General features: G+C 42.8%; 1 protein-coding gene across 3 annotated transcripts in view; it reads right to left on the bottom strand.

Moving 5' to 3' along the window:
• The window catches only part of PAX5 (paired box 5), a 521765-nt gene that overhangs the window by 384686 nt on the left and 109849 nt on the right, over positions 1-27230 (bottom strand). For all 3 annotated transcript variants that reach the window (XM_085641098.1, XM_085641099.1, XM_085641100.1), the window contains exon 4: positions 5255-5319. In XM_085641098.1, the coding sequence (XP_085497224.1) occupies positions 5255-5319 (65 nt within the window). The remainder of the gene's footprint in view (positions 1-5254; positions 5320-27230) is intronic.

Genomic DNA, 27230 nt, shown 5'->3' with positions numbered 1-27230 from the left:
TGCAAGTGGAATGTTCTAGTACCCTTACAGCTCTTCTGCCTCGGGCTATGCCAGTTGCTTAAGACCGTCTCCCTTATTATAGGCCTTCACTTGCGGCTCGTGCCAATAACTTTGGGTCAGGTCCTTAAACAACCAGTACTGTCTTCAGCAGCAGGCTATAAGGCTATATTACAACACTGGAATGCTGGATGAATAAGGCAATACACAACTCAGGCCCCACCAACCTGAACAATTGCATCTCCCTCTTTCCTGGCCTTACCTACCTGAACAATTGCATCTCCCTCTTTTCTGGCCTCACCTACCTGAACTGTTGCATCTCCTTCCTTGCCGGCCTCACCTACCTGAACAGTTGCATCTCCTTCCTTGCCGGCCTCACCTACCTGAACAGTTGCATCTCCTTCCACCAACCACGAGACACCTCTGATCCAAGGACTCCTACTCCCCCAAAACCATGCATACACACAGAACTAGATCAGGAGAACGAGGGTTCCTTCACATCACTCCTAATGCGTGGAAGAGACTCCGACTGCACATCAAAGCCTCCTCCTCTCTTCTTGAATTTGGAAGACTCTGAAGACCTAGCTTTTCAATTATCCAACCCAACATAGGCAGGGCTAGGCACACACACCTGCTCAACACCAGGATACCCTTGCGGGTGATAGTGTACTTTTCAAATAACACATAACATAACAACAACAATGGTTATTATTGACCTTCTGCTCTAAAGTTGCAACACCGATCTATCTGTTTTTTCCTGTTTAATTTCGAACAGTCTACACTCAGTTGTACACTAAGTGTTTGATTCACCAAGGGCCTCCGCGCTTGTGGCGGAGGCCCTGCTGTCGTGGCGGAGGCCCCGCAACCATGACAAGACCTCTGGAGTGCAATTTCTCAGTGTGAAGGTCCCGTCACAAGTGCAAGCCCCACACCATGACTGCGGGGCCTCAGCCACGAGTGCGAAGGCCCTTTGTGAATCAGGCACCATATCTACACTCAGCTCAATATTCTTGTAGCTTTATAGTTCTGTGGCCTTCAGCTACACAGTTCATTAAAGGCCCTCTGCTCCTAATATGCACTTGAATGCAGCTCAGAAACGTAACGATCTAAATAGCTCAATGCCACTGACTAAAGTGCTTTACTAGAACCATAGAATGGTAGGCACTTTATTTAATACAATGGTATGATATGAAGCTAATAAGGCCCAGTTTAGTTCCAAAATGTGAATGCTTCTCTTAGTTTAATTTGGTGCATTTAACCCTACATGGAATGATCTACTAGTAGTATAGCACTTTGCCTGAGGGTCTATAATTTGGGGCCAGGGCATTTAACGATTGGTGTGTCCCTGTCAGCAGACCACAACACTCTATGCAGTGCGCTTCTGCAGTGGTCTAGAGTTTCAGTCTTGTCAGGGCTCTGTTACTGAAATTATGGCACTGTTTAAGAGCTGAGGAATATTTTTTACCACCATGGGAGGGAGCGAACCCAGTGGAAACAGCCTAAATGAAGAAATTGTTCTCTGCCTTGGTACAGGAGAGATGTCATGACTCCAAGAATTTATGAAAACTAGAGGCCCTATAATATATTAAAGAATACACTGGGGAAGGAATAATGCCCTGGAAGTGTTCAATCAACTGTATAAAATGAATACATATATTGATATGATTAAACATATTTTTAGGGGTAAGCACCCCCATGGGGCACCCTACTACAGGTATCGAACAAACACACAGGCAACAATGAATGATGAAAAAATTACAAGAGTACAAAGTCACAAATATAAGCAACAATGACACAACTGCACCCAACATCAATTATACATAATCAATAGGGTCAGAGTATCTAGGTGAGCGACGTTTCGATCCACCTAAAGTTATGTGATCATTATCAGGACATAATAATGCATGCTTTGATAAGTGGTACATTGATCAAAAAGGAATCCTGTAGAGACAAGGGGAAAAGGGAAGGGGAAAGGAAAAAACAAGGGAAAAAAAGAGGGGAAAGAATTGAATATGCTGTATACAGTAGTTCACTGTGGAACCATGCGGGATCTGCAATGTCGTTCCTCCTAATGGGGTATTACCAATTGATCTCTAGCATCATAATGAGACTACCTAGTGATCACAAACCAGCATACACAATTTCGCACAGCGCAACAATTGCACTGACCACGGAGTGAATCCACCCAAAAGTCGGATCAAGAATAATACATAAGGGGCACTGTGGCCCTAGAGCAAAGCTCACTGAAGCATTTCTGGGGAGAATGTGTGCCCTGGGATATGAGTCCCCACAAACCTGCATTAACCGGTAAGGGAAACTGCCGAAGCGAATTAAAAGGATGTCATAATTATTATGTAAACAAAATTACTTTTGAAATAGGAAAGGGCCCTAGTGTATAACTGTCATTAACGATTAACCCCTTCAGTGCCCCGCCCTTTCCCCGCCCTGTGCCGGCCCTTTCATTAGCGGGCGGGGTTCATGACGAGATAGTCTCGTCATGGGCACAGCGCAACCGCGCTCCATGACGAGACCATCTCGTCATGGGCACTGAAGGAGTTAAGATCATAGGTAATCAGAGCCACCTCTGTCAAGTCAGCGGGGTAGGGAGCAAATGAGTGTGAAATCACAGGTTAAACTGGCTGGGTCACTGCCCCTGGTCATGAAGCCAGTCCAATATCCGGTGGGAAGCAGAAGCCTCAACCGCTGGTGGGGACCAGTAGCTGTGGGGAAAATAAGTGCATATTGGCCCGCATATGTCGAGGGGAGTGAGGATAACTGCTGATGGAGAGTGGAATGAGAGTACAAACTTACCACAATGCTTGCGGGCCCAAACGGAAGGAACCGCGTATTGTCAGTGTCGCGCCATATAAGAATGCATCTCTGCGCAATAGAAATGGGAACATGACTGACTCCTGTGTGTCAGTAGATATACAACTGTGTCGACTATCTTACACAGGAGAATTGATTGGCAAACACAATCCTGCCTCAATAATATTAATGGGGCAGAAACTTTGCAGTTCCTACTAAATGTGATATATGAGCTGTGCTGAATTAGTACATCTATTGTAGCACAAAAATATTCTCAGGTCAAATTGGAGATGTTGCAAAACATTACACTGATGAAGCAAACCAGGAATAGCAATTAGGCTTTATGACACAAAAACAGAACAAAACGAAAGTGATGACACCAAGGGCAGCAGTAACCAACACCAACAATAAGTGGTGACCTCCCAAGAAAATGGTTGGGCCCTGGCACTTATTTTCTTTAACACAATACACAATTGGAGTGGGGGTAATGGCAGAAAAACAACCAGATTTAAATGTTGTAAGCAGTAAGGACAAATGAGATTGAAAAACCTCAACTTGACACTCAGATTCAAGCCTTTGCCGAAGCGTGTGTGTTTTTTAAGAGCAGTCACCAAAGAGCGTCAGTAATTCTTCACCATTTTTATCAGCTTCATTGACCACCTTTGTCGTGTTTGATCCTGCCATGGAACAAAATACACTCTCACAAAGTATGACAGGACATCACCGGCTTACTACTCCTGCTTTTTCTAAGATTTCATCAATCACCATATATTTTTAATCCTGACCACTGCCTGCTTTGTGATAGTTACAGTATCTCTCTTTCCAATTTATTTTACTTCCAGTTATGACTGCACCCCCAGATGAACGTCATCCTTGGATCTGCCACAGTGGAGTTCCTTATTAATATATATCTTGAAAGTTTGCGCCTGATGGTGAAATTGCGCAAGAAAATGTCTGTCTCTGATTCCTTTGTGGTCGGTCTAAATATGGCTATCACCGTCCCTAAATAGGAATGAGCAGAGGCAGACATTTTCTTGTGCAATTTCACCTTCCATCAGAGGCAAATTTTTAAGATGTGTATAGGATCCTCCACTGTGGAAGATCCCTGGATGACATTGAAGCAAAGCTAAGTGAGAGCCCTCTTGAAGCCACTCTAAGTGGCATCGTGATGGGGATGATCTCACTTTATCAGGAGGACAAACAACACCAGGCTGTGCACAGAGGTGGGGCAGGAAATGCTTTGGGATTGGTCAATATTGTGATATCTTACCTGTAAGGTAATGTCTTCCAGGGCTGAAATGCACTGAGTTTGTAGACAAGTACAAATTTGCCTAAATGTAACTCTTTCCCAATCACTTCCACCCCTGGAAAAGTTTATAAATGTACTCTTGTCAAGCGAAGAATTAAATCACTCTCCACTATGGAAAATGTAAAGGGACATCAACCAACAATGGTAGGAGTTTAGGAGAAGGGGTCTTCTGTATGGGAGAAAAGGTCCCCGTGCAGAAAAAAAATGTGCTGTAGCACAAAGATGATGGCATTCACCCATGCATAATTATATTACAAGTACAATATGCACTGCCAGAACTATGAATTCACAAATGTTTTCCAGCAGGTACTTTTGGACATTTATGACTGCCACAGGCGTCCAGGCATCCTTATGGAAGCCTGTATCAATTTTTAAAAGGCATACATCGGTTCCATCACAAGATAGTAGATCTACAGGTGCATATTTACAACTTTGTTGGCACTCTAGATTTCTTTGCCGTGCCGACATTCTCTTGAGAAAAACAGATAAAATGATTAAAAACATTAAAAACCTTAAAAAATATATGCAACCATAAAGATCTGATAAGCCTGCAGGTGACCCTTGGTGGTCTTGTTTGCTTATCCGAAAACTTTTAGCAGTATAACCTTGTCCACTCACATAGGTATCAAGGGGCCTGGAAATCATAGCAGCAACAAATAAGGTGAAGGAAAGAGAATAGTTGTGAAAATGATGTCACCTCTCCACACAAGACCACCACCAGACACGGCAATGTGGAAGGCACGGTTGACAAATTAGAAGAAGGAAAAAACACCTTTAAACCTACTTACTGACTAATGATGCAGAAAATGTTATGAATAAGTCCCTCTTTTGTGATTTATTACTTTAATTATCCAATATTCTATGGAACCCTATTAGCAGGGCTTTTTTTTGGTTTAGATTTCCATTTTCTGTTTCATGGCAAAAGCTATTTATCATGATAATCAGCAAAATTCAAAACCTTTTAGCAGTATTTAGAAAGTTCATTTACCATGCTACGCCGTGGCAGGGGGACAAAGACGGCACTTGAGGACGAGCGTGCTGGAGTGTTTTATGCAGAATTATCTGTCCGTAAGATTGATTAAAAGTTCGCAGGTAGTTCCCCATTTCAATGAGGGTGTAATTAGAATAAGTTTTTCTCACCTATGCTGTGGCCAGAGGGCGGAACTTGCTGGTTGGGTGGCTGCTGTACCTTTGTCCGGATAATCCTGTATGCAAAGGAGAAAAAAAAATCCATTTAACAACGCGTGCATGAGAACAGAAACAATTGAGGAAGGGAAATCAATACCGAAGCGATACCATGCGCCAAGGGCCTGACCACTTTATTGGGGCTGTTTAACGCTAGGGCTGCCCTTTCAACCATGAAAAAAGGGGGCGTCTTTCAATACAAAATGGAACAAACTGAAAATCCCTCAACCGTCGACCCATATTTCCAGGAGCGTTATGCAGGCCCTTGCACCCCTTCGGCGCAGGGGAGACCCCAACACTTCAGGGGCCCTGAGACATTCATAGCAGTGGCGTAGCAAGGTCAGGTGGTACCCGCTGCGGAAAATTTCATGTCACCCCTGGCTTGACAAAATGGCACATTTTATGTGTTTAAAACACATATTTTTGGCATTTTCTCACCCCCCTCAGTGATGACACCCGGGGCGGCCTGCACCCACTGCACCGCCCTCATTTAGGCCAAAACTCTATGAATATCTATGAGCTATGGAGACTCAGGAGCCCCTCATCAAATTCTGAATGTTTCTATTATACGGCTGCCAGCATTTTTGTAATTCTGCATTACATACTTTTCATTGGCCCAGTTAGAAAAATATGAGAGCTCGGAGGCCACACGGAAGAAACCTCGCCCTGGTGCAAAATACAGAAGTGATTAAGCACGATTATTACGTTAAGCAGATCTAAATGAAGCAAACAATTTCTGTCTCAATTTATATTTTAGAAGGAATTTGCACCAGGGTGTAGAAAGTCAATTGGGGGAATATTACTAAAATGATGTAATATATCACACTGCATATAAATCATGTTATGTGTGTTTAGAGATTTTTACAGAAATATCCATGTCCGTGAATAGCCTTAAAAAGTGTAAATGCACTTATTTGCCTCAAACTTAGTAATAGCTTTCACATTTGGAAAATACAAAAATATATTTTCTCTTAATCTTGTATAAATACAGCAAAGATCGTCCCAATCACCAACAAAATTAACAACCAACATGGGGCCAAGGGAGTCAATTGCTTTCCTTGCATCCGTTCAAGTTTTCTGTACAGGGCCATCTTTAACTGGTTCGGACAGTATGGGGTGACACAAACGATAACAGGCTGGCAAAAACAACTCAAGACTATGTAATAGAAATTTGCAGATGATATTAAAGAAAAAATCAAATTGCTCCATTTTTATTACATTGTTTGCAAAAACAGAGCAAAAAAAAGATCCTGTTTTTTTTTATTTTTAGAACAGGGATAATAGTAATTAAACATTTTACCCAAAAATTTCCTTGTGAAATCTTTGGGCCCATATTACAGAAAATTTGAACTGATGCAGGAAACAGGGCAAAAGCATTTTGACAAATGTTTTGTTTGCCTAGTACGAAACGGAGAAAACATATTTTTTCGTGAACACTATGATAAGATATCTTAGCCCTTGAACTACCAATTTGTAAATAAAATACTCCAAACTGATTTTGGCCTATTTTGCTGATTTGCTACAAAAATTCTGCAATACATTATCTGAAATAATACAATACTTACATGATATCAATGGAACAAAGTAATTTTACCTCAAGCATAGGCAACATTTGAAAAGTGAAGAAATACATTGTTTCTTTTTTTTACTTTATGCTAAAACAGCAAAGATGGTGTGGAATCTGCATTGACGCATGTTCAGCGATAGTTAAAATATTATCTGCCTTCTTAATCATTATACAAGCAGCAAAATGACACATTTGGGTTTACTCTTCCCTATTCATATATTTTTGCATCACTGCAAAGTTGCATTAATTTGGCTCCAGGGTCGCTGTACAGAAACATTGCACTGGTGTAAAAAAAGCTGAACAAATCCATGTTGTAATATTTTGTTGCCTATGTATTCTGAAACAGAGTAAACATTTTTCCCTACCCGCAGAGAATAATTTTTGCATTATGGCAATAACTGAAAACATTGACTGCTGAACCATTGCTTCACATATGTAAAACTCGATGGGGCATATCAGCAAGGCGAGGCGATAGAATTATCGCCGCTTTTGCGGCCGTTTTCGGCCGAAAAGCGGCGATAATTTTATCGCCTAATTAGCAAGCTCACGCTAACGCGTGAAAACTTGCGTTAGCATAGGAATTCCTAACGTCCAGCTTTGCATCTCTAATGAGATGGAAAGTGGGCGTTCCTGACCTGACATGGCAGGAGAAATGTCGCTAAGCGACATTTCTCCTATCATCAAGCCCCACGCTATAAAGCATAGCGGCAGGAAAAGTAGCGATAACCCCTGTTGTCGCTACTTTCTTTACGCCTGCTTCAGGACTGACTTAGCCATGATATCCTATGGAAGGTGGATATCATGGCTAAGTTTGTGAGTCCCTATCATCAAGCTAACGCCACATTGCGTGAGATCATCGCTGGGTTTCCAGCAATAATCTCACGTTAGGCAGTTAGCGTGAGGTTTTTATCGCTTTTGAGATAAGCGTTGCTAATAGCACGCTATCTCAGCGATAAAAATCCACGCTAGCCGGCGATAATTATCCTAGCGCTAAGTGCGCTTAGCGATAATTATCGCCGGTTGTTGCTGATATGCCCCTTTGTTGCTTATTTATCATTTTATGTTGGTAATGGAGGTTTTAGCAAATTGGAAAATGAGTTATCTCATTTTGCATTAATTTTGCTTAAATATAACTGTCAGGTTTCCGTTCAAGCTTTGTCTTGATGTCTTTCACATTTAAAAATCTATAACAGATATTGTCTCCTCAGTCTACCCAATTTCAACTATCATAAGTAATAAAATAACACCAACTGAAAGAGAAAAGGATATTACAGTTTTATCTCGAGTTTCATGACCTAGTACAAAAACACTCATCCGGAAGCTGTGTGCCTCTAGAAGAGTTAAGAAGCACCTTAGGAATGTGCAAAACTCTAAAAACGTGCCACTGATCCCAACCAATCAGTAATTTTTCTGAAAATTAAAAGAAAACATTTTCGTTATGGTCCTTGGGGACAGGGACAGACTGACAGCACTTTGAAGCATTCCACTAACAGCAAAACACCATACAGGGATTGAAAAGAGAGGGATCCCTTCAGAAACGTAATGCCCTCTTTGCTACAGCAGAAGACAGGTTGTCTATAAAGTACAAAATAGATAAGGCTCCACAGCTCTAAATAAAAGTAGTCGTACAGAACAGAAAAAGGCGAAGAAGCAAGAATGAGCAGCCAAGTGATAAAATCTATAAAATCATATAGGTTACTTACAAAACCAGATGTTGGCCCAACCCAATTTCTGAGGCTCAAAGCGATCCTTATAGTATTACACGCTCTACAGACTTCAGATGCTTTCATACCATGTCTCATTCAAAATTCCTCTTGTAAATGTATCCAATTACTTTGCTAGCAAATTAAACAAAACAAACAGGATATACTTTTATTCCTATTTGAGGACAATGATAGCCATCCTTGAGCCGACCATATAGGATTCCCTGACAGACATTTTTTGTTCAATTTCACCCTCCATCAGACACAAAAAAATAAGATTTATATAGGGACTGCCATGATACTTAGCAAAATACTCTTTTTTCATAAGAATTAGGCAAATAAGCAAATGACTCAATTATCAAATATATATAGTGAACAGAAAAAAGATGACCAAACGTTCAGATCCTTCAAAGACCTCTCCATAGAAAACCTAAGGCTTGAACTTACCGATTCATCTCCACGTTTGATTGCAATACACCTCTAAACAACTTAAAAAACAATTGGAAAGCTGTGTGAAGATCCATGTCTTACTTTCAACATGCAAGTGCAAGCCAAAACTTTCAGGACCATGGTATTCTAAAAACCTTGTTGACAATAATCTATCAATCTGCAGACTGGGAAAAAAATGGAACAAAAACAGAACTTCCAGGACCTCTTGATACTGAAGTCCCTCCGTATGATATGCAGACAACTCATCACATCAGCCAAAGCAAACTGCTATAACATCACCATAAATAAAGCCACCAACAGTAGCAGAGCACTGTTCAAGACAATCAAGCATTGCATCAACCACCCTGCCGGATCCACCTTTTCATTGCTGCACAGAAAAGTACAATGCCATGAACCTCTTCTTCAGTTAAATAATACAGAACATTGAAGAGCACATTGAGGATATCAAGCCTGCTTTACATCTTAGACACATCCCTTCCCTGATCAGCCATACAAAGCCCGATCTCTCCCAGATCTGTCTGACATACTAAACTCCCTCAAAGCCACTTCTTATGAAGATGATGTCTTACGATCATCCTTCATAAAAGCTTGCTCAGGCAAGGCTCTCGTACCTCTACTTACCACTTTCAATGCCTTCCTCACTCAAAGTATATCCCCAGAAGCTCTCAAGACTGGCCAGATCCTCCCATTCCTAAAAAAGACAAAACTACACCCTGATGACCTCACCAACCACAGGCCTCTCTTACATATGATTCATATGTAAAATCATTGAAAAAGCACTCTATGTTCAACTCCAAGATCACATCACTGCTAACCATCTCCTGCACGACTACCATTTGGGCTTCAGATCACACTGCAGCACAGAGAATGCCACCTTACACATCATAGACAATGCCTTCTTGACCACAGATGAAGATGACACCTCCCTCCTGATATTACAGGACCTCTCAGCTGCCTTTGACACAGTCAACCAACCTACTCTCAAACGCATCCTTGAGTCATGAATGGCAATGTTCTTCATTGGTTTTCATCCTTCCTTTCCAACTGACCCCAGGTTCCCACAAGGGAAACTCCAGGTCACAAAAGAGCTCCATCACATGTGGAGTCTCCAGGGTTCCATACGCTCTTCTGTCATCTTCAGCCTTTACATGGAACCACTTGGTGTTCTACTCACAGATAACAACATCAAAGATTCACCAATATGCCAATGATACATAACTCTACATGAAAGTATTCTCTGCCTCAGACATCCAACATCTCAAACACCGCTTGCAGCTCATCCATACCTGCATGGCCAGTTTCTACTTGAAGCTCAACCCAACTAAGATAAAATTCCTATTATTTGCAAAGAACAACAAACAAGATACAGTACAGACCTGACTCAATGACATGAACCATGATGGCTTCAATCCCGAACTTTCACTAAATGCCAAATAACTTTCATTCACCCTGGACGCCAACCTCGCTCTCAAGGTGCCCACTGCCAAAAAAACAAAGACAGCCTGGTATCATCTCTCTCTTCTAAAGAAAATCGAACTGTTTCTACCAGAATGTGATTTCAGAAGTTCTGGTCAAACCCTTGTACTCTCACATCTGGATGGTGTTAATGCACTACTCCATGGCCTCTGAGACTCCAAACAGGTACCCCTTAGGAGCATTCTACAGGCAGCAGCATGCCTAATCCAGGGTCTGCAGGAATATGATCACATCACCCCCATCCTGATGGAACTCCATTGGCTCTGTTTGATGGCCCTCACCTTCTTCAAAACCAGATACACCATTTACAAAGCCATCACGGCCAGCACCCCCACTTAACCCGCAGACAAGCTCGTCAGCTCTGGTAGTTCTCGGCTCCGTCATGGCTAGGACATCTTCAGACTGCAGACTAAGAAGTGTAAATACATTTTTTTTTTAAAAAGGCAATAAGCCTTTTCTATCTATTCACCAAGGGTCTGGAACAACACTTTATTTAGGAGAAAGGCCCCAATGCTGCTCCAATTTTGGAAAGAGCTGAAGGCTCACCTCTACATTAAAATGCATTAATCGTCCACAACCCCGTTTCCACTTCTATTACTCATTTACTTTAAGCTTGGCTTTGACATTGTACAGCACTACATGCATGCATGCATAAATACATACATCATATATAGACAATTTCAAAGAGTTCACCCAAGTCCTGCACAGCTCCTAAACAACTTAAACTATCTTTGGTACTACCAGTGCTAAGACACCTTCCTAAACAGCATGTCTGGCCAAACATAGGTGGGTTTAAAGGATACCACCTTCAGTAAAATAAATTGCACTGAGCACTGGTCGCCAGCGGCGGCCCCTCCATGAGGGCGCAGGAGTGCCAACCCCACCACCACACAAAAAATAAAACGGGTTTTAATCCCCCTGGTCCAGCCCCCAGGACTCTGATGATTTGGTCCAGGGGGTTGACACTGTGGTGGAGCAGTGGTAGTGCACTCCCTTGTCTCTTCTCTGCACATGAGGGTTTGGCCAGCCGTTTCAGGCCAGCCAAACCCTCAAGTGCAGTGAAGCTTTCTCCACACCCAGCTGTTTTGCTGGAGCGGGAAAAAGCAGGCACAGGCTCCCAGTCTGCCTGGGAGGACAAAGTCCCAGTGCTCAGGCCAATCCTCACGCAGCTTTATGCAGCATCATGACTGGCTGCAGTGCATTCTGGGAGCCTGTGCAATATTAGCATTTTGGCCCTCTTCACACGGCCCATCGGTGACAGCGGCAGCGACGTAGAAATGGAGAGATTGCCTGATTGAAGCAATGGCCGGGTATGGTTGTATGACAGAGGCACGCATGGCTAAACCACGCCTGCCTCTACAACACTGTATGAACAACGAATGTGTCTTACCAATGCATTCCTTTACCAATCATGCCTTTACCACACAATTTCATGGTAAAGGTATGACCGGTAAAGGGAAATGTGTGGTAAAGATCACACTCCAGCACCCCTGCCCTGAGCCCCAAACACAACCCGCCTCAAGCCCAAAAAATTACCCTGACCCCGCAGAGCACTAAAAACAACCCAATCCCCTGTGCCCTAAAAACAACCCAACCCCCGAGCCCTAAAAACAACCCGACACCCCAAAGCCCTAAAAAAAACTCAAATCTCCCAAGAACCAACTACAACCGGACCCCCACTGAGCCCTAAAATCAACCGGACCCCCCCTCCCCAAGTCCTAAAAACAACTCTGACCCCCCTGACCCTCTGAGCCCTAAAAACAACCCTAAACCCTAAAAACAACCCAACCTCCCGAGCTCTCAAAACAACTCTGACCCCGCCAAGCCCTACCTTCAACCCAACCCCCTTGAGCCCTAAGAGAAACCCGACCCCCCCAAGCTCTAAAACAAGCCCTGGAAACAACCCCGTCACCCCTGAGATCTAGAAACTACCCCCACCCCTAAACACTACCTCCACCCCTCCCAAACCCAAAACCCAGCCACAGCCCCACTTACCAGAACACGTCCACGTCTTCCAATCCTTCCGCTTCCTGTGCCCGCCCAGCCGTGCATCTAGACCATGCACCGCCTTAACCACGCATATGCGTGGTTAAGGCATATAGCATGGTTAAGGCAAGCGTGGTTACGCTTGCGGGGAAACAGCTCATGTAGCTTAGCCCGTGTTATAAAGGCTGTTTCACGCCGGATATAGATTACCATCAATGAGATCTGCTTTGGAGTCATAAATGTGCACTCCCATGTATCATACCATCATTTTTTTCTTTATTTCGGCTTCATAAAACCATAAAAGGTAGAAGATGAAACATTCAGCCAAGAATACAAATAATAACAAAGTTTCATTATTAAAAAGTAACCTATATGTCCTCAAAAAATATAAATTAGTTAAAAATATTCTTTTGATCGATAGCAATCCAGCAACACAGACCTTTTCATGTTTTCAATTCCATCATAAAAGAGATAAAAAGCTATAAACAAAACCATAAGAATTGTTTTTTTATATGAGCAGTGAAGGGACCAAGTCCGAGGCTTTGGAGGCTGGCTTTAAACTTCACAAAGTACAAATGTGCACCACCGTAATCTTTATTTTTTATTTAATACATTCATCCTGATATACCATATTGCCAACAAGTAACTAGCAAATGAGAACACAACAGTCTCCAGTATTGGTTTTACATACTTTAAGAGCTGTGTGACGACCCCCAAAGCCAAGGAGTCTGAAAAGAGGTCTAATCCAATGTACCCGTTGTTTTGCATAAGCCTTGCAGAAAAATAGCACATGTTTGATATGCTCAACTGCCTTGCAGCCCATTGGACACACATTTGATGTTTCTCCCTTTTTAATCCAGGAGCAAGTAAAAGAAGCCAAAGGTAATATACCTAGGCTGAATTTTACATAAAGTGCATGTGCAGCAGGGTAAGTAACCAAATGTAGGTAAGGCTCATAATCTGGTACACACTTAAACAATAGAAAGGAATCTACCAAGGTGCCTGGAGTAGCTTCGAGATTTTGGCTCCTAGAACAAAATTCCAGAACGACGTTTTTAGCTCTTCTCGAGCATCTTGGGGTAATACGGAAGGCTGCAACCAAAAACCCTTCAACCCCAGCTTGCATAACCAGATTTTTATGAGTCTTAGCCAGGGAATCTTCCCAACAGAATGACCATCTAATATGATTCTAATGCTGTCCCTAAAGGGTCCTAAGTCTTCATTCGTACAAAGCCTTATCCAATACTGAATGGGTTTCAAAGAGGCAATATCAGGAATTGATCTAAGACTTAGGTCAAATCTAATTGGGAGTGTAGGGGCACTAGTAGGGAGTCTCAGGAGAGTCTTTATAAAAGCATTTTTGGCTTTTTCCGAGAGTGCCAAGATTACAGTGCCCCACAAATCTGCCCCAAGCAGGGCTCCCCCACAGGCTTGAATTTTGTATATCTCCATAGGGGGAAATGGCAAAAACAGAAGCCCTATTTGCAAATTATATGGTAGACCCTGCTCTTTGTTTAAAAATCAAAACACTTTTATCTATCTGGGCTGCCCATCTGTGGGACACTTCCATTCTTGTGCTCAAATAGTCAAACTCATGAACCCTATCCAATGCCTTGCCCCCAAACTGTACCTTACTTTGTTTTTTTTCCGGGCACCAAAAACCATATATTTTGTTTTGCTGCAGTTGATTTCCAAACCATGCTCTTTTCAATTTTGTTTACATATGTTCAGAAGAGTAGATAGACCCCATGGAGTTGTTGGCAACAACAAACTGTTGTCTGCAAAAATTAAAATGTGGTATTTTGTGATCCTGCTCCTTATGGGAATCATTTTCACAACATAAAAGTTAGGGGATGCAGCCATTGATATACATGAGAAAGAGCATAGGGGCCAAAACGCAACCTTATCTGACTCCTCTCCTGATGGGGATATCCTCCGTCAGTTCCACTGTAGTGCTGTGGAAATATGGATTTTTCTGGTCAGTTATGTCCCCTATCTTGGACCCCAACGGTCCCATGTGCATGTTACAAGTACATGTATGTTTCCCTCCAGTTCCAGTTATGAAGACGCAAACACATGTGCGTCCACCGTCAACATGTCCTCTGTCAGATCCGCCATGAATAGGCCGGATATTCCATTCCTAAGTATGAAAAGCCATCGGCTTTATATGGTTCACTTATGCCACTTTACAGTCCAGGCAAGTAGGCCCTGATTCTGTCATCAAAACTCCTCTTGCCTTCTGCCTCTGAAAGCTCCAGCCCGAGCCTGCATCTGTGACCATGAACTTTGTCTCATTCTCTGCGCGGCTCACGAAGCCTGACATCAGCTTACTCTCTGCCAAGAACTGTATTTCACCTTCGAATTATCTGCCTCCCCCTCAGCCGATGCATTCCTGCCTAGTAGTTTAAGTAAACATTCTTCCAGTTACCAAGCAAAAAGGCCCAACTTCTCTGTCCTCATGCAAGTAATTCATAGCCCTGTTACCATGGAATATTCCTACCCCCTCGCATTCAGTGTAGACACTTAGACGCTTGTACACGCACGCACAGTCAGTATAGAATAGATTCTGTCCGAGAGTCCTTCTTTTGTGGATAACATAGTTCTTTAAACATAGGATGTTAGATATGATTTGGGATTAGGTTGACTTGACCCCCCAGACTTCTTGTCTCCACATGTAGAGCTAAATGTCAAGTCCCCGTCACCCCCTAGTTACACGTCAATTACACGTCATGCTGCTGCGCGCGCATCAATGCCAAGTATTATCTTATAGATCCACCTATGTATTACATCATAACCAATCATGTTCCTTTTTTCGCCTTATTACACCCATTTCTGGTTACGCGGACCAAACGTCATTTTCCTTATCAATTGTTACGCCTACTGCATTTACTTCATTGTCATGTATGTACTATAAAAGTCATTTTCTTGTCAATAAAGTGTGTACTTCACTTCCTGAACCCCCGTGGTGATGGAACTTGAGGCATCCGATTATAATCGTTTATTGGAATAAAGCCCATTCCGAAACTCTAATATCACGGATTCTGCCTCTCATTTTACTGAGCTATTTTATAATGTTTTTGTATCAAATTCAGTCCCGGTAAAGGAATTTTTATTTACCACATGATGGCGCCCGATTAGGGACACTTTCTCATCTCACGCGCCGGCGGTGCGTTGCAGGCCCGGTCTCCTGCCACAGCTGGACGGACAATAACGCGTACCAGCAGGATTTCCTGTATCTCCCTCCGGTCAAGCGGGGGCGACTGAGACTGCGATCAACACCCAGACGAGGCGGTGAGAAGTGCGAAGTATCCCGACCAGAGCCTAGCTGAGAGAGCAAGATCCGAGGTATACAGAGACCCACCAGTCCGAAGTCAAGCCCAGTGTCCGACGAGTCGAGTCGAGTCGAGTCCGGTCCGGTTCAAGTTCAAGTTACTGAGGCCTTCCGTTTCCGAAGCTACCCGGTGAGTACCATTGCTGGGGAGGCATTTCTGACGTGCACATAGGTTGTGCCGGTCAAGACGGGTTTGGGTACACAAATCCGGTCTGCACTGTTTTAGCAGTGTATCTGTACTGTTTAGCAGTATATCAAGTATTCCGAAGTATTCCGAAGTGTCTAGTTATTGTCTAGTTATTGTCGAGAATTAAGCTTGGTGATTAGTTATGCAGACGATCATCATTGTTGTTTCAGTTAAAGGTTTAATGTTAAATGTTTAAAGTGTTTAAGTATGTTCTGTATATCGTGGTATGAATGACTGTTCATTATCGTGTTTATTGTATTAAGTCTGTTCAAATTCAAGTATCAGGTCAAAATCAAGTATAAGGTCAGTTCTCAATATGCCGCTCTTTTCGAAATTAAGACAGATCACTACCAGAAAAGGGGTTCTCGAAGAAGCCGTCCCTATTCCTCCTAGGGACACTCCAGGGCACTTTATGTATCACAAACATGGCTTAGACGCTATATTATTTCTTGATTTATGGGTAGACTATACCAAGGGATTACCAGAAAGTCAGAGGTGGCCCACAGCGGGGACCTGGGATGCAGAATGCATCATGAAAGTCGAGGAAGAGTTATGGAAAAGAAAAGTCAGACAGTCACAGAAAGACGCCGTTGAATTATGGCGTAAAGAATCACATAGACGAACAGAAAAATCACGTAGACAGGAAGAGAAGAGTAAAGAGAATTCCAATAAAGTTCGAGAGAATCTATTAATTGAGGAAGGTATCCGAGTGAAATCAGAACAAGTAGACAGACAAAGAAATGCCCTTGTGAATGGTATGTATCCCCTTCTGGCCGAAGGATTACCTAAGGCTACTCCAGAGATACCGAAAGACTTGCCACCCCCATTATTCCCAATCAAGGTACATCCTAAGGGGCATCCTAGAACCGCAGAAGATGTTTTTCTTTCCTCATATTTAGATGACGCAGCTCCCGAGTATGCTAATTCCGCCCCACGCAGACCGCATACCAGGGAGGTCCAACGCCAAGATCCAGCACCCGTATCCCTGCAGCAACAAATCGAGTCACAAGTTCCGGCAAGCACATCTGTTTCTGCATCTGTTCCTACAAATACTTCTATAGCTGAGTCCACACCTATAGTTGCTGTGTCACGTTCGACGAATCCTTTTACACCCGACGCCCCAGATGGGGCCGCGGGAGGAGCTACCAATATCTTTTTTACGCCACCCAGAATAAATAAACTTACTTTTCAAGAGTCAGCGCATTCACGTACACCCAAATTCGTAAGTGATCGTACGCTTAAGGAACTTCTTATAGATTGTAGATATGACCCGGTGCCTGGAAAAGAGGACGAAATGACCCTAGCATCATTGCGTATCAGACGAGCCACAGTATATTTAGCGAAGTTACCAGGAATGACTGCGCATCTAGATAATATATATCATTTTGTCCAAACGGGGCGAGATCCAGACTGTATTTACAGAGCCATGGAATACCAGAAAGTAGAGATACAGGGGGAACTGTTACGTTTCCTCATAAACTGTGTGATCAGAAATCAAGACCGACCGGGGGTAGACCCGGAAGCAATGAAAATTCTTACAAGATGGAGCCAGAATATATCGGAAGGGAGACATGATAAACAAAACTGTATAATAGCCATGTGCCGAAAGATCCGTAAAGAAATAGAACGCCTACACGAAGAGCGATTAGAGGTAGACGAGTTCGAACAAAACGAGGAAGAAGGGTCAGGACTGCCCACAGGACAGTCGGACACCATAGCCTATGTAGGTAAAGGAAGATCTTGTAATAGGAATCAGACTAGATATCATACTGACTCAATACATCCGATATGTCCAGATAATAACAGGAATTTTCAAATACCTGTAATTAATATAAGGTCTAACGAGCATTCGTTCCAAACCGCCGACAAACTACTCCGAGAACGAAGGGGTTATCATTTTCTCGATTCTATGGATGAACAAGATTTAGCGAGGGCAGCTGTTCATTGGGTGGACAGTCCCGGAAAATATAGTGATGATACAGTAGTACGCGCATTTTTGAATCTTACCCCAGATGAACAAAGGTTAGCTGGGATTTATATGATTCAACAACTCATTATACTATATCGGAGTCAGCATTCGGACCCTGGTCCCTTGCCTGACATACTGACTGAATTACTTATGAATAAATGGAGAGGTCCAGGTACTGAATTAATTAAAGAAATTCTAGAATCAAGAAAGCAGTATATTCTTTTTGTATGTTCAGAACATGTTCCATTGTCCGTCAAGGAAAGAACTACGTATCACATAGATAGACAGAATCCCTTACGAGAAGTCCACCCAATAAAGGGTGAGGACAATCAGTTTAAACGCGTATTTGTATATACGCCCATATCGAAAATAGAATTGTTAGAAATGAAGAAAGTGGTACCCAGTCATGACAAAGACCCAGCGGGTTTTCACCGAGAAATTAAAGACATGTTACTCATGGGAGAGTATACCTACCCCGACATTATGACAATATTAAAGGTGTTGATGCCTGCTGGCATTTATGAGAAACTCAAGGAAAAAGAGTGGGAGGTAGGTGATCAAAAGATAGAATGGTCAGCATTAGAAGCAGAAGAAAGGGCCCGAGGTCCAGGTTCGGGGCTTGGGGACAAAACTAAAGCACTACCAGGTCTACTAGTACAGGTACTGCCACGTTTATTAACTACGAAAAAGGAAGATTGGGGTACAATTTCAGCCTGTAAGCAGAAGCAAGATGAAGACACTAGTGATTACTATGCCCGATTTGAAAAATGTTTTGGTATAAATAGTGGCATAAAAGCAAGTAGCGAATCATACCCACATCTGTTTGTAACAAAATTAGTAGAAAATGCTCTGCCCCCAGTAAAGAATAGAGTATTAAAATTCGAGAGTACCTGGCAAGGTAACACTCCAACACAAATGTTACAAATGTTACAGTACCACCACAATAGAATTAAAGAGGAACAAGAACATGAACACAGACGCATGAAAGACACGAAAATGAAAATGCTAGTTTCCCAGACAGTTCCAGCTGAAGGACATAAAAAGGGTATGACACATTCCGATTCAGCAGGACCTATAAAAGGGACATGCAATTATTGTAAAAAGCCAGGCCATTACGTACACGATTGTCCAGTTTTAAAACATAATATCGCCATAGGCAAAACACAAGAAAGATCACGGCCACTTAGACAAGATCAGAATGAACAAGGAGCTACGCAGCATGCCCAGGCCATGCCAGCCGCACAACAGCCAATACAGTTTGTGCCAGCTGCACCACCGTTGCCTGTTGCTGCTACACAGACAACAACACGACAAATGTATCAGACTGCACAGTATGAATATCCGGAGTATCAACGTTACGCATGAACTAGCCTAGAGAGGGAAGTTGACTTACCCCTTATCGAGATTCCTGTAGATCAAGAAGGACCTTATGTACATAGTGAATTATTAGGTCAAGATAGAAAATTTCTACTCGATACAGGGGCAAGTCGAACAACTATAAAACGAAGTGAAGTTCCAGGGGCACCCCTCTCAGGCTCACAGAATATTTCCCTTGGTTTTTCAGGAAAACCTATTGTTAATGAAGTGTCACAACCTCTGCCACTTACGATAGGACCTTTGACCCGAACTACAGATTTATTGCTTACTAAATCATGTCCAGAAAACTTGTTAGGAATAAAAACGTTGAAAGCCCTAGGAGCCATAATATGTTGTTCTCCGGAAGGAGTAAGATTGTTTTTACGTGATTTTAAAGGTCACTATGTATCTAGAGACATGGATCCCCGACTGCAGACTTTACCTACACATCTATGGGCACAAGGCCCTACTGATGTTGGATGCATGAATATTACACCATATCAAGTCACATTAAAGGCAGGAGTGGTGCTACCACGAATGCGACAATACAAGTTACCACCAGATGCTGTAGCGGCTTTACTACAAATCATTGACGAGCTTATTGCCCAAGGAGTAGTTGTAGAAACAGACTCCAATGTATGTAATTCACCGATAATTCCGATTCTTAAACGAACAGATCCTACAGCTCCGCCAGTATATCGATTGGTTATTGATCTGCGCGAGTTAAACAAATGCATTGTGCCACAATTCCCTGTGGTCCCAGATATCTCGTCATTACTGACAGCTATTGATTCCGAAGCGACATTCTTCACTGTAATCGATCTCAAGAATGCCTTTTTCAGCGTCCCAATAGATCCGGAAAGTCAATATTTGTTCGGATTTAGTCTAAATGGGCGTAGCTTTAACTTCTCCCGCGCACCTCAAGGATTTACAGAAAGCCCCAGCATCTATAGCCAAGCACTGAAACGAGAACTTGACAGTATCCACATGCCAGTTAACACTGCTCTGCTTCAATACGTCGATGATCTGCTGATCACCGCGAGAAGCGAACCTGAATGTGAAAAAGCATCACTGACAGTTTTACAATTTCTAGCCGAAAAAGGGCACAAGGTGTCCCCTTCTAAGCTGCAATTCTGTGTCCAGCGAGTTATTTATCTTGGACACTCGCTGTCCAAGGAGGGAAGGCAGCTTACACCAGACCGCATTCAGTTGATAGCTAACATGCCAATACCCAAAACACAAAAGGAGGTGCGGGCTTTCATAGGCCTCACTTCATACTGTAGACAGTGGATCCCGCAATATGCATTTCTAGCAAAACCACTCATTCAGTTGACAACCCAGGAGGCAGCCACATCGACTGTTCTCCCTTGGACTCAAGAACATACACAAGCTTTTGAAAGCCTAAAGAAAACTTTATGTCAAGCACCTGTTTTAGCAACACCATGTTACAGAAAACAGTTTACACTCTTTGTTACAGAACGCGAAGGTACGGCCTTGTCAGTACTCACACAGGAACAAGCAGGAGCACACAAACCATGTGCTTATTTTTCTAGTACATTAGATCCCGTAGCTCAGGCTTTGCCTGCATGCCTAAAATCAGTAGCAGCAACAGCTTTAGCAATCAGACAAAGCGATGCCATAGTGTTAGGACATCCATTGACAGTTCAAGTACCACATGCAGTAGAGGTTCTTGTAAATAGAACGCAAACACAACACTTGACCATAGCACGACTTACAGGGTATGAACTTACATTGTTTCAGCCACATATAGAAATCAGACGCTGTAACACATTGAATCCTGCCACACTTTTACCAGTAGTCGGAACAGACCCACTAGCCCATGACTGTATTGAAGTTATTACAATAACAACAAAACCCAGACAAGACTTAACCGATGTCCCATTGTCAGATCCAGACTTGACATTGTATGTAGATGGTTCATGCATGAGAACAAGTACAGGAGAGTTAGTAGCCGCCTACGCAGTCACAACAGATACTGAAGTCATTGAAACTAATCGTATAAATACTTTGTCAGCTCAAGCCGCAGAACTTATCGCTCTGACACAAGCCTGTATTCAAGCCATGAATAAAAAAGTCAACATATACACTGACTCACGTTATGCATTCGGAGTTGTACATGACTTCGGCGTGCTGTGGCGAGAGAGAGGTTATTTAACTTCCCACGGTGCCCACATTCAGCACGGACCCCTCATTCATGCATTATTAGATGCAATACATCTGCCCACTGAAATATCAATTATGAAATGTAAGGCTCATACGAAGGTTACTGATATCATTTCCCAAGGCAATGATCTAGCCGACAGAACAGCTAAACTGATTGCTCAAACTCAAACCCCCGATATGACAAAGACAATAGTCCCGACACCGACACATTGTATGACAGTTAAAGATCCTACTCTTGACGTAATTGACATACAGACACATGCTACACCAGACGAAATAAAGAAATGGACTGAATTAGGAGGGATCCAAACGGACCAAGGATGGATGATGAAGGAAAGGTCTGTATGGTTCCTTCCTGATTCAATGGTCCAAGTTATAATTAACACTATACATAGTCCAGCACATCTAGGAGAAAAAGCTATGCTAGACAGCATTCAACGCATTTGGTTCAATAAACATTTACGAGCAGCAGCAAAACAAAAAGTCCGTACCTGTATGATCTGTTGTCAGTTCAATCCAGGAAAAAGCGTTCCCGTAGAACAGGGTGGATTTCATACTCCTAATCATCCTTTTGAAGTACTCCAGATGGACTATATCCAGATGGAACGATGTCGAGGATTCAAATATGTTCTCGTAGTTGTCTGCGCTCTGTCCCGTTGGACGGAGGCATACCCGGTTTCAGATTACACTGCCCCGACTACTGCCAAACAGTTGGTTCGAGAATTCTTCCCACGATACGGTTTACCACGTGCTGTTTACTCAGATAACGGCCAGCCGTTCTCATCCGAATTAATGAAACACGTTTCACTTCTGTTAGGATATCAGTGGAAATTCCACTGTGTCCGACATCCCGAGGCAGCAGGTCTCGTAGAAAGACATAACCAGATACTGAAAATTAGAATGTCCAAAATATGCAGAGAGAAAGGTGTCGACTGGGTAGTAGCGTTACCAGTTGCACTCTTTTACATGAGAATGGTAGCACACTCTCGAACAGGGCTATCCCCGTATGAGGTGATCTTCGGTAGACCACCGAATATGTGGGGGACGCCCATACCACGCAAAATAACTGATATTGACTGTAATATGCTGACAGATTACTTGGCTTCCTTGATGTCTGCACTACAATCTTCTCGTTCACAGGTAGCTGCAGCCTTTCCCGACAACACTGAGGTGAAACCCCATGACGTTGTTCCGGGTAATCTTGTCTTTGTGAGGAATTTCGACCGAAAGACTCAGCTGGAGCCCAGGTGGAAAGCACCCAAGTTGGTCCTGTTGACCACAAGAACAGCCGTGAAGATCGAGGGCCGCAAGGGCTGGATTCATTCAAGCCACATCAAGAAATTTCATGGACTATCCTCGGATATAGACATTGTGCCCTGCACTCCCTCACAGACTGATTCAAAACTTCCTTTGGTGGAAAAAACTGAGAGCGAACTTTACAAAGTTAAGTTAAGGCCTAGGACGTCAGACGGTTTGATTGTTTAAGTCCTCCCCTAGGTGAAGCGGTTGAATCTGTCTCTGACATGTATCCTCTAGACCTGAATCATGAACAGTCGCGAAAAATGTTGAAACGACAGGCGTATTGTAAATCACTGCGTAGCCACTGCATAGTGACATTATTAATTTTGTTTTTATTGAGTCTTTTTATAATTATTACAAGTATGTTGTTGCACATATATTACCCTATTTCTAGACATATTTATAATGTTGCTGCCGAACATTCTTTTAGTGACTTACCTCCGCATGAATTGTCTTATAGACTTGCGCTGCGCAATAACACTTTCATTAGTATGTTACATCATTCCCATCAGACTAGTAATGCCACCAATTGTTGGGTGTGTGGCCGACTCCCTCCCTATCAGAATTATGAAGGAGTCCTGCCTTTTTTTCCACATCCATTCACACATAATGGCTCCTGTGGAGCATGGTTCAGTTTAATCAATTCCATAGACTCAGACACAGCAGTTTACCAAGATCATTGGATATGGGGAAACCTGAACCTAGTTTTACTCAAAGTCTGCTACCCTGACAAGGAGGGTCGCCCCAAAAGAACAGGAACTGATCTAGAAAATGAAGTGTATGGATTAGGTAATTTTACACCTAATCTCATGATTCTAAATGTCGTATCCGAAGTTGAGCTAGTCTTACCCACCATGTCAGTATTCCCAGCGAGGGGTGAATTATGTGTAAGAAAGGTTGGTTCCATACATATGGGCCATAGTAAATGCACTACTATGGTAGAATTCAGTGATCAAGGAAAATCTTCATTTAGAGCTTCTCGCCACTCCTACTTTATATGTGGTCAGACTGCATATATGCGTCTACCTCTAGATTGGGATGGTACCTGCTACATTGCATTCCTTTTGCCACCTGTTTTCCTAGCTCCTCCTGATTATTACAGAAATATTCATTTAGTACACAACAGAGAACGGAGAGATCTCCCCATTGTCGATTACACTGAGACGGCATGGGACAAGTATGTAGATTTTAATAAAGGCATCTTTCCCTATATAGGTACTGTTACTAATAGTAAGCTGATACGTAGATTAACTAGAACCCTTGAAGCAGTAGTGAATGAGACTATTTCCGCCTTAGGCAATTTAACGGAAGAGCAGTCTGCTATGCGGATTGTTGTGCTTCAAAATCGTCTTGTCCTTGACGTCATCCTGGCTGATAGGGGCGGAGCTTGTAGGGTCATCGGATCAAGTTGCTGCGTATTCATACCAGAAAATTCGCCATCTGTATATAAAGCCATCACTCGCCTTCATAAGATTGTAAGCCAGATACACCAGAACCCAGGCACTTGGACTTGGTCCAGTTGGTTTTGGAATGCGGTATCAGCCTGGGGATGGAGAGTTTTATCCTTCCTAGGTATTGGCCTTCTCATACTATTCAGTTGCTGTCTATGTCTACAATGTGGACCAGCAATTTGTGGTCTGTGTGCCACATCGTGCATTCCACATCAAGATTTTCATTCAAGATCCCGGAAGAAGAAAGAAGAACAAATGATGCTATATGAACAGATCAATGGATTGATGAAGATTGATATCTCTTGAAGGGCAAGTAGGGGACAAGGAGGGAATGTGGAAATATGGATTTTTCTGGTCAGTTATGTCCCCTATCTTGGACCCCAACGGTCCCATGTGCATGTTACAAGTACATGTATGTTTCCCTCCAGTTCCAGTTATGAAGACGCAAACACATGTGCGTCCACCGTCAACATGTCCTCTGTCAGATCCGCCATGAATAGGCCGGATATTCCATTCCTAAGTATGAAAAGCCATCGGCTTTATATGGTTCACTTATGCCACTTTACAGTCCAGGCAAGTAGGCCCTGATTCTGTCATCAAAACTCCTCTTGCCTTCTGCCTCTGAAAGCTCCAGCCCGAGCCTGCATCTGTGACCATGAACTTTGTCTCATTCTCTGCGCGGCTCACGAAGCCTGACATCAGCTTACTCTCTGCCAAGAACTGTATTTCACCTTCGAATTATCTGCCTCCCCCTCAGCCGATGCATTCCTGCCTAGTAGTTTAAGTAAACATTCTTCCAGTTACCAAGCAAAAAGGCCCAACTTCTCTGTCCTCATGCAAGTAATTCATAGCCCTGTTACCATGGAATATTCCTACCCCCTCGCATTCAGTGTAGACACTTAGACGCTTGTACACGCACGCACAGTCAGTATAGAATAGATTCTGTCCGAGAGTCCTTCTTTTGTGGATAACATAGTTCTTTAAACATAGGATGTTAGATATGATTTGGGATTAGGTTGACTTGACCCCCCAGACTTCTTGTCTCCACATGTAGAGCTAAATGTCAAGTCCCCGTCACCCCCTAGTTACACGTCAATTACACGTCATGCTGCTGCGCGCGCATCAATGCCAAGTATTATCTTATAGATCCACCTATGTATTACATCATAACCAATCATGTTCCTTTTTTCGCCTTATTACACCCATTTCTGGTTACGCGGACCAAACGTCATTTTCCTTATCAATTGTTACGCCTACTGCATTTACTTCATTGTCATGTATGTACTATAAAAGTCATTTTCTTGTCAATAAAGTGTGTACTTCACTTCCTGAACCCCCGTGGTGATGGAACTTGAGGCATCCGATTATAATCGTTTATTGGAATAAAGCCCATTCCGAAACTCTAATATCACGGATTCTGCCTCTCATTTTACTGAGCTATTTTATAATGTTTTTGTATCAAATTCAGTCCCGGTAAAGGAATTTTTATTTACCACAGTGCCCCACTTAACCCTCGCAAAATTCTCAGAATACAAAGCCCGTATAAGAGACAATAGTCACACCGGTACCCCAATCTTGTGTAAAACCTCCCAAAGTTTTACCCTCGGGACAAGATCGAACGTACCCCAAAGGTCCACGAAGGCAACAAACAGCTTCCTGAAAAAGTCTGCTGTCTTCACTTAATAGATGAAAAACAAACAATCTGGTTGATTGTGCTAGTATTGGATCAGAGTCCTGCCTGTAAGTGAGATAACACTTTAGCTGGTGAAATCCAGTCCCATAGTCTGGATAAGATTTGTGTGCTATAAACTTTTTGTATATTATCAACCAGGCTTACGGGACTGTAATTTTCCGATGTGGATTTATCTCCCTTCTTAAAAATGGGGATTGTTTCCACTCTTTTCCAGGAGCTCGGGGTCAAAGCTCCTGCCATCAGTAAATTTAACAAGGCGTTTATATAAGGGCCCCATATCTTAATTTCACAACTAACTAACTTTGTGGGGATTCTTTCCAAACTAGGTTTCTGGGCTTGGATTGCAGCACAGGTTTTCTTTAATGTAAATGGCTCTACCTCTTCTTAATGGGTAGCAATAGTAAGAGCTGGCAAAGTCTCCATTGACCAATCACATACAATTTTACAAGAGTCGAGAAATGTTCCACCCAGTCTTCAGGGGCACTGTGGCAGTCAGGACGGGCTGGATTTCTACGTCTGTTGAGTGTGATCAATGCCAAAAAGCTCTACTAGGTATTCTAACATATCAAAATGCCATGAGAGTCAGGTCTGCAACACTGCCTCTCTGCGGTGCTCTGGCAACTGATGCTGTAGAAACAGGCAGGATTTAGCCCAGTTGATTTTTTAAACCAGATATCTCTCAAAAGTCCTCCAGCAGTGCCATCAAGGTGGAGCGTCTTTCCACCCAAATTAAGGAGACCATAATTAGATTTGTTTATCTGCGACTGCCATAAATAGCTTGCAAAGCATAGTGGTCCAGGCAGGGTACTTACTTAAAGGCCCCCCCCCAAGCAAAGGGAGATAAATTCCTGCATATCAGTGTCATTGATTTTTTGTTTTTAAATAATAAACTACAGTTTTCAGAGTAAGATCTTGAAAAACAAAAGGCTTTGCTGAGTGGCGCATCAAACATGGAGCCCAATTGGCAAGGCTTCACTGCTTTTTTGGGACCACTACATTAGTTATTCCATGAAGGCAGTTAGATCGCTGCCTATAATTCAGGGACCTCTAGGTATGGCCGGTGGCCTTTATCTTGGAAAGAAGAAGTGAATATCTCTGACAACCTGGCTGATCATCTCCCATACTTAAAATGACACACTTAATTTTAGGCCAAAATCAGCAAATCATTTCCTGGGCAAACAAGTTTTTTATCTGTATTTATCAAAGACCTTCCTGCAAGTTTTAATGGTTTCAGTTACTGGTCAAACTTAACCTACTCCTTTACCTCATCACCACACCA

Source organism: Triturus cristatus, chromosome 2_2 (assembly GCF_964204655.1).
Source record: "Triturus cristatus chromosome 2_2, aTriCri1.1, whole genome shotgun sequence".
Taxonomy (NCBI): Eukaryota; Metazoa; Chordata; class Amphibia; order Caudata; family Salamandridae; genus Triturus; species Triturus cristatus.
Note: the sequence above shows the minus strand (reverse complement) of the source record. Positions and strands in the feature narration are given on the sequence as shown.